This window comes from Notolabrus celidotus, chromosome 6, assembly GCF_009762535.1.
Source record: "Notolabrus celidotus isolate fNotCel1 chromosome 6, fNotCel1.pri, whole genome shotgun sequence".
NCBI classification, from domain to species: domain Eukaryota; kingdom Metazoa; phylum Chordata; class Actinopteri; order Labriformes; family Labridae; genus Notolabrus; species Notolabrus celidotus.
This window is the reverse complement of record NC_048277.1, coordinates 29,577,232-29,585,924: the sequence shown is the minus strand read 5'-3', so window position 1 is coordinate 29,585,924 and position 8,693 is coordinate 29,577,232. Positions and strand designations below refer to the sequence as shown.

At 39.5% G+C, this 8,693-nt stretch overlaps 1 protein-coding gene across 1 annotated transcript in view; it reads left to right on the top strand.

Annotated features, from left to right (window-relative positions):
- map1ab (microtubule-associated protein 1Ab) overlaps positions 1-7,984 on the top strand; it is a 99,053-nt gene extending 91,069 nt beyond the window's left edge. Inside the window, exons 6-7 of the mRNA XM_034685059.1 lie at positions 295-527; positions 3,565-7,984. Coding sequence (XP_034540950.1) covers positions 295-527; positions 3,565-3,720 — 389 coding nt within the window. The 3' untranslated portion in view covers positions 3,721-7,984. The remainder of the gene's footprint in view (positions 1-294; positions 528-3,564) is intronic.
- Positions 7,985-8,693: the final 709 nt, after the last annotated feature.

Below are 8,693 nucleotides of genomic sequence, written 5' to 3'. Positions count from 1 at the left end.
TGTGAGGAATTGATGCAATTGAGTTCACAGTTTAAGTCTTATTTCTATGAAACTTGCACATCCGCAACTGATAATGTGAGGTTGGGACATGCAAAGGATTGAGGTCATTTTAAATTGTGCTGTAAGTAGGCACGATGAACACAAACGCAGCAGCACTTTAAATAATGGATGTGTAGAAAAGATGTTTAATGAAAGGTGAAATGACACATTATTGTCTCATATTTCTGACTAATTAAAGTTCTATTATAATCATTTTATGGTTTTCACTGTCATGCATTCTTTTCCATTTTTCAGTCAACAATTCTCAGAAAACAAGCTCAGCTGTCCCCCCTGGACCACCCGTCTATGTCGACTTGGCTTACGTGCCAAACCACTGCAGTGCAAAGAACGTGGACCAGGAGTTTTTCAAGAGAGTTCGTGCCGCATACTATGTGGTGAGCGGGAACGACCCAGGCAGCGGGGAACCTAGTCGTGGAGTCTTGGATGCCCTGCTTGAAGGCAAAGCTCAGTGGGGCTCCAATTTACAGGTATTTACCTGCTGCAAACATTACTCTGTCTGTACCACCATTGTTTGCATTTAATGTACGGCGATTCCGGAATGTTATGTAAGAAATCCCATGCTGCCAAGTGGACCAATCACAGGGCAAGCGTGGGGTACAGCGCCGATTTGACATAGATGTATAAACCAGGCTTTAGGCACAAGTAAACTGGGTTTGTGTTTTGGTGGCCTCAAGAAAGTTCTTGGAAACCCTCTGATGACTCATTTAAGGTAAAGCAGTGCTTGCTAAGGATTCTCTGAGTGCAGGAGGAGAACCGCAGTTTCTAGCATATTGTTGAGGATTGGAAAGAACTCCTGAACCAGACAAACATGACCTGGATGAGGAGGCAGAGCTCAAAGATCCAGGGGAAGCTTCTCCTTTATCCTTGGTTGAGTTTGCAGGGGTAGCCAAGAAGCTCCATGACCCCAAGGAGACTGATGTGGATGTGAGTGTTGATCCTTGCATACAGATGAAACTTTGCAGATTCTATATGGGGCATGGAAAAGTAGATCAGGATTTTACAGTTGCAGGGCCAGTCTTGTGGTATATCAGGTCCCAGCAACTGGAAGGTACAGGCTCAGGAGATGACAGTGTCTTTAACCGGATAATTTATCGAAGCTTGGCCAAGGAGATTTAAAAAGTCCAACAGTGAAGATTTTATGCATCAGGTCACCTCAATTGTTCAGACTTTCCTGTCACGATCAGGGATCTGGACATACAGCCTGCCGTGACAGTTAAGACTTACTTCCCAAATCTGGTTACAGGCATCAGTTGTAAGTTCGTGCAAAAGTTGAAGTTCATCAATAAGCCAACCTAACCTCATTTACCATGTGACTTTGTGCCTTTTTATCAACAAGAAGATGTTTCTATTTCTGTTCAACAGCCCCGTCAGGGATAAATCAGGACAGCTAGGAGTGAAACACCCAAGATACCAAAGATAGTAACCCAGGATTTCTTAGCCACTATGATTTGTGATTAACCAGCCTGAATTCACCCAGCAAAAGTGGAGCCAGGGTCAACAAGATTGAATGCTGTCCAAAATACCTGATCAGTTATAAAAGAAGAGGATAATGGTGGTTTGCTCATCAAGTTCACATTTGTTTTGTGGACTTATCAAGGATGTCCAGAGGGTCTTTGATCATTTCCATTGGGGGTCTGTGGCTGGTAGGGCGAGATTATGGCACTCTTGGGCTACAGTGATGAGTCACCTGGTTTTCATAAGGCCAAAGTGAGAGAATTATGTAGATTCTGAATACAGCTCCTTGTGATGTATTTGAGGTTTTGTCTGTTTGCAGATGATGTGGTTCTATTGGTTTAATCACAATGTAACCTTTAAGTATTTCGAGTCTAGTTCATGTGTCAGAGGTACAATAGATTGTAAGATGGATGGACAAGTCTGTGCAGAGCCAGAAGCTGTTCAAGCGTTGTACCGCACTGCTTTGGTGAAGATGAGGCTGTGCCAGAAGGCAAAGCTTTTGATTTACAAGTGGATATGTGTCCCTTTCCTCACCTATTGTCATGAGCTTTGTGGAGTGACCTCAGGATTGAGATTGCCCGGACAAATGGCCTTAATGAGATTCCTCAGCAGGGTTGCTGAGCTTAGATTTAGAGATTGTGGTAAGAAGCTCTGTGTAGAGCCACTGCTCCTTCGCATGGAAAGGATCCAGCTGGGGTGGTTCGGGCATCTGAGAAGAGTGCCTCCTGAGGGCCTTTCTTTTTGAGTTTTTTTGGGCACACTCAAGGGATTATATATCTCTTCTGGCCTGGTAATGCCAATGGATGCCCAGGGGGAGCTGGAAAAGGTTGATAGGGATTTTTGGAATTACTAGCTTAGCCTTCTGTTACTAGGACTGGGCCCTGGATAAGACACAGAAAGTAGTAGGATGGACTGATGAATACATGGGTGGATTGATGAATGGATGGATGGATAATTTGCAAGTATTAACTTGAAGTGAAAAATGTTCAGGGCTTTGAAATTTGAGGAACATTAAAAAGTACAGGTTGGTTAGAATGGTAAGAGTCTTTAATATGACAGAACTCATTGGTGCTGCTAAAAAGCAGCAGATCTCTGTCAGAGAAATTCTCAAAGGGATGTTTTGAATGTTTTTAAAAACACAACAAGGCCATGAAACAGTCCTGCACATTACAACAATCTGTTGTTTTAACCTTTTGTTTTTTAATCAATCAAACAAACAAGATGTAACGTTAAGTCAATAATGAGCTTTAGAGGGACTGATAGGCTAATTTTGTTGCCTTTTATCAGAGCCAAGGTAACTATTTCCTACATTTCTAGTCTTTACACCAGTGTAAGCTACGCTAAGCAAACGCATCATATTAAACACACACATTCAAGTGTCATAACAAGTATTATCTTATCATACTGCCTGTGAAGGTTCTCAGTCTTCCAGGTCAAGGTAATTCAAAGTTTAATCCAAAAGGCAATTGGACTTTAACCAAGTCTGAATGCCTTTTGGATTAAACTTTAAACCTCATTTTACTCTTAGCTAACAAGTAAAACATGTCAAAGTATTCCTTTAATGCTCCTGTAATAAGACACTCACTAGTAGTCAATCAACCTAATATTAACCCTCCTGTTATGTTCGTTTCTCTGGAACAGCAATAATGTTCCTGGAATTTGACCCGGGGCATATTCAATTATCCAAAAGTGTAAGAACCCCAAAAAATCCCAAAATACGTTTTTTTAAATCTAATTTTTAACTCCATTACTAACCATTTAAATCAAGATTTGGTCCATTGGTGTTCTTTAATTCTCACAGATCATGGTTCAATGAGGATAACTCACTCGGCAGACTTTCAGAAAATCATGTGTCCTTCATCTGAAGTCCACATGACTTGTTTCTGAGGTGGCCATCGACTTATTTGGATGACAGTCCTTCAACATTAAGATTGGTTACTAATTTGGATCAGTGGATCTGAAACCTCTAGTATTCTTATACATTATGGCCTGTCTCTCTATTCCTCATTTCCTATCCTTCTTAATTTTCTTTCTCTGTCTTCCCTCCAGGTGACTCTTATCCCCACCCACGACACAGAGGTGACCCGGGAATGGTACCAGCAGACCCACGAGAAGCAGCAAGACCTGAACATCATGGTTCTGGCCTCCAGCAGCACCGTAGTCATGCAGGACGAGTCCTTCCCAGCCTGCAAGATCGAATTCTGAGCTTCAGGAGCCACGCTGTGCTCCCTTACGGCTCCCCTCCCCATCCTGTCATCTGTCCTCACTGGAAGTCGGGCGAGAGCGAACATCACACTCTGCTCCATCAAAGCTTCTCGCTCGCTCATGGTATCAGTCTCAAATGCATTTGCTGCAGCTCTTAATACACTAGATCATGTTAGCTGAAATCAAATCAGAACTCTGGGTTTGTGCTCTGTGTGACAGTCAGGGGTTATTTTGCTAATAATAACCTTCTTTTATGTTTGTGTTTTCTGTGTGAACTGTCTGCCCTAATGCACTCACCAAGTGCGCTGAAAAGATCATTTAAATAACATAATCACTGTTAAGAGCTTTCTTTGCCTCATTAGTTTTGAACAGAAATACAAAGTAACTACAGATTGGTAAAGTGTAGTTCTGAAAATGTCACCTACAGTTGTGGTTAAATCTGGAATGTGATGATCCCCCAAAGGCACATTTCTTGTTCAGAAGTCAGAAACAAGTGCCAAAACACTTAAAGAAAAAAACACATATTTCTCCAAAATGTCTCCAAGATGAATCAATGATGGATCATTTCTTTTGACAGTGTTTATAAGAGTAGAAATGTTTCATATGTTTCTCCATGTGGAGCTTCTTTTCCATCGGTGCACATGGCAAAACTCATCCATTGCACTTTTGATCATGCAACTGTAGTTTTGGAGTAAAACAGTAGAGAAGAAAAACGATATAACGTGAGAAAAAAAGAAAAATATGTTACTTCTTGTCATTTTGTGATGAAGTTTTAGGGGGTGCCTGAAGTTGCCACTGTTTGGAATCTCTCTCTTTTGGCTTTCACAGCTTTGCTGGTGCATGATGCTTGCATTTTAGCTCAGACTCTGTCAGAAATGCGTAGGGTTAATACTTTCTTTAGCCAGCCTTCAAGTGTGGAATGCAGTATAGTGCAGATAGATACTACACTGTTTGGCTGTCTACGCTCAAGTGAATTCAATAAGCGCCGGGCAAAGGGACGATGTTTGCACAATAATCATATCTCTGCTGGATGTAACGGTTCCTCTTCAAGTCTTTATCACGGTCTTTGTTGGTTGTATGTACTCCAGTATACATATAGGGTAAATGTTTCTACATGGATACAAAGGTTTTGTTGAAAATTATATATTTTGTGCAGCAAATTATTATCCTGAAGCGAAAGTTTTGGAGAAGAAGGTTTAACTTTTTGTCATTTCCTCCTGTTCAGCTACATCTTACTGTCTGTCGATATCATAAAGCGATGGAACAAACAAGCAGCGACCTGTGACAAATGTAGCAACGGAAGCTTGACTGCTAGTCCCCTTCAGAGGGAACACTAACGCCAGTGTGAACTGCAATATTTATATTTATTGATGAGGTTGTTTTATAGGGACAGAAAAAAATTCTGGAGTGTGTAACAGGAGGCTTCTTTCACGTGCCTTTAGCTTGTGGTTTTTGGAGGAAGGGAGCTATTTTGTCAGCCATTTTGAAGCAAAGCCAGGGTAAAAAAAAAAAAAGAAACCAAACTTTGAAACCGAGGACCAATCAGCTCATTCAGTACATGCACAAACCTTGTCCACAACCAGGATACTCTCAAATAGTACGCTTACGAAATACAAACTTTGGTATTAGCTTCAGAGCTCTATGATTCCACATTGTGAAACGCCACTTTCAAACCAATATGAATGTCTTTGAGCAAAGTATTGCACCAAATAGGAATGTACTTTTAAGAAGTGCAAGGGTTTAAAAGTTGGGTTTTTGTTTGTAGGTGAGAGTAAGAGTAGCAGCAGAGAATAACTTGTATAAAAATATGCATATATATAAATATAAAAATGTACAAAAGGTTCCTCCAAACTGAGATATTTAATATAAAGCAATTACGGTATCTTAATCCCAGAGTTCTATATGCGTAGAGCATGAATGTGAATGGTTTTGAGTGTACTGGAAGAAGTTAGAAAGTAGGAATGACCATGAAGTAGTGTTTGTGTTGGTGAGTTGATGATGCACAGACTAAAGGGTTTTATAGAGCAGCATGGTAACTGAGTGAGATTTACTTGGGTTTAGCGTGAAAGGTGTTTTTGCGAGCTCACATACAGACTAGAGAGAAGCTTAAATATGAACATGTCAAATTTAAACACATGGCCAACTTTTATTCCTGCGTTTATATTTTCATTTCTAGAGTCAGAAATGTTTATCTGCTATCCTTTCAGGGTTTAATTTATGCTGAAAAGCAAATGCAATTATGATTTAACTTTGTTTTGGTCGACATGAGAAGCCCATATATGTGAGATGGTTCATAAAAAGCTAGCTATTTATCTTCTGTTTTTTTTTTATTTGAAGCTCGGGGACAGACTGAACGGGGAGGCTTGGATTTCCAGAAAGTACTTTGTGTGAACTGTTGATGACAGATTGATATGATACATTGACACATTATGAGAAGGGTAGATCATCTGATTGCACACATCATGTTCACTCAACTCTATTCTCCACATTTAATGAAAATATGAAAATCGTCCACAGTATGAGGCCAGCTTGTTCCAGCTCCTGACCCTTACTGCTCATCTTCAAAAGCCTCCATGCTCATTGCAGCCTCCGGCCTCCCTCAGCTTCAAATCAAAGATTTACAAGGTTGCCACTGAATGTAATTATTTTTCTAAACATTATATTTTCCCATTATGCACTGTTTAAGAGGCAGACATAGCTTTTTTTAATCCCACTTGGGAAGAGTCTGATGCAGGGTGTTTATTAAACAGCTGGGAACGCACAAGTACACACACCCTTGTCTGAAGGGGAGTTTATTAATTGAAGGCCAGATCACAACGTGCACAAGATCAAATCGACTCCCTTTTAAACAGTTCATGAGTGTTGTGAACCGATCTATTCAACAAAGTCTTTATCAGCCCCTTCTTTGACGCTGTCTGGTAATGTGTCCAAAAGACAGGGAGAAGCTTTTTCAGTGTGGATCAGATTTTGTGGATGGTCTGATATGTTGTATACTGTCTTTGAATAATGTTTTTAAGTTGGCAGATTCCAAATATCAGGCCTTGAGATTGTATTTTTTGAGGCACGAGTAGAACGCTGTGAATCGCTCAATACCGAACTGTGTGGCTCCACACAGGCTGAATGCACTATACAGGAGATCTATTTTTCTGAATGTAGAGTTGGTACTACATGTGAATGCTGCTGGAACAAAACAAGTGACAAAAATGAATAAATAAATATAAAAAAAAAACAAACATCAACTCACACCAACCTAGACAGATCGAAACCTTAGGGAGCAACGTGAGGCAGGGCGGACTCTGATGTCTGTTTTGACTAATTGTCATTTCAGTGACAGTCTGCCCTCGAGGAGGAGACAAGTTTGACTTTTATGAAGTCAGAGCGCAACAGAGAACCCACAACAAACTAACAGTAACAAAACAGAACCAACTGCAGCTGCAACTTTTCCTGAAGATGACTTGAAACACATGCAGACTCAAAAACCATCAGTGAAACTTAACAGAAGCTGCACGTGCGTTAACGTACGCTGCACAGATTTGTAAATATCGCTCCGGAAAGAACAAACCAGAAAGAAACAGCAAACTATCCTTTCTTGTGATACCTGTTCATTTTAGATGATTTTAGTGACAGAACGATACAAACTGCTAACTAATCCTGGAACCAAGAAAACTACACAAACTGCTGACAAGATACAGAACGAAAAAAAAAAAAAAAGTGCATCTTTCAGTTGAAATCCATCGCCATACCTGCATTTAAACGACCATATCATTTGATCACAATATGGTGTCATCTGTCCATCTAATCTATCTGCATGTGATTTATTTAGTTATAATCCTGAATGTAATTGTTTAACATGGAAATAATAATAATAATAATGATAATAATAAAAGATACAATGCTATTTTAAAGAGATATATTTGAAAAAAAAAAAAAGCTAACTGTCTTAACTGGTACTGAAATGACCTACAGTAATATAATACTGGGCTGTGCTTTTATTGTTTGCCCTATTAACATGTTGTTAAGAAGACGCTGTATTGGTAGTTCTGTTTGATTCTCTCTCTCTCTCTCTCTCTCTCTCTCTCTCTCTCTCTTCTCTCTTCTCTCTCTTTTGCATTGTATTAATCTTAGTTATGTTTTTCTTCCTCAGTGCAATATTCAATATCTCTCTGTCTCTTTAGATCTAACTGGTAAAACTAGAACTACTGCAGATTCATTGTAAAAGGGAAACAGCCTGGTGATCATCAATTAAACTACATTGAAATCTAAATGTGTGGTGTGTGAGTTATTTGTTTCTATTTGTGTGTTTTAAACTAAATGTAATGGATTTATTCTGTTTGTCTGGTGGACATGAATACAGGAAAGTTGTTTCAACAAGTTAGGTTATTTCTACTGGGGCTGTGTTGTAGTACATAGAAGAAAAGAAGAGATTACCAGAATAAAATTGTAAATTTATGAGAAAACATAATTTTAGCCTTTATGTTATTTTAATGGGACAGCTCAGAGGAGCAGCCTGCACTAAAATGAGGAACATGGATCATCTTGTGAAGTTATACTTTAGTACATAGAGTCATAAATAACCAAGTACTCAATCTTTAAATACTTCATAAACGGTCTAAAGTCATGAGTGTTCAGTTAAAACATTCAGGGTTTCTTACCAGGAGCTGTGATGGTGCCATGAGTTGTGACGGAGGGGATTCTGAGGTAACAAAAATAAACAATATTATTAAATATTACTCCCTCTGGGTGTCACACACGCCATCAGGCCCTGGATATATTCCCCCTGTAGAAGCTGTGAACTTTTAAATTATATATAATTTATTTCAACAGAGCAATCAGACTGTAAACTGGTCAATAACTTGTTCAATAACCCAAAGAGTGACAACAAGCTGAAAAGCATTATCCTTCATTGAGCCTGCTGTGCAATATCTCCACTGTTCATGGTGCTGAAAGCTGCTCTTATAGTACTTGTTCAACTC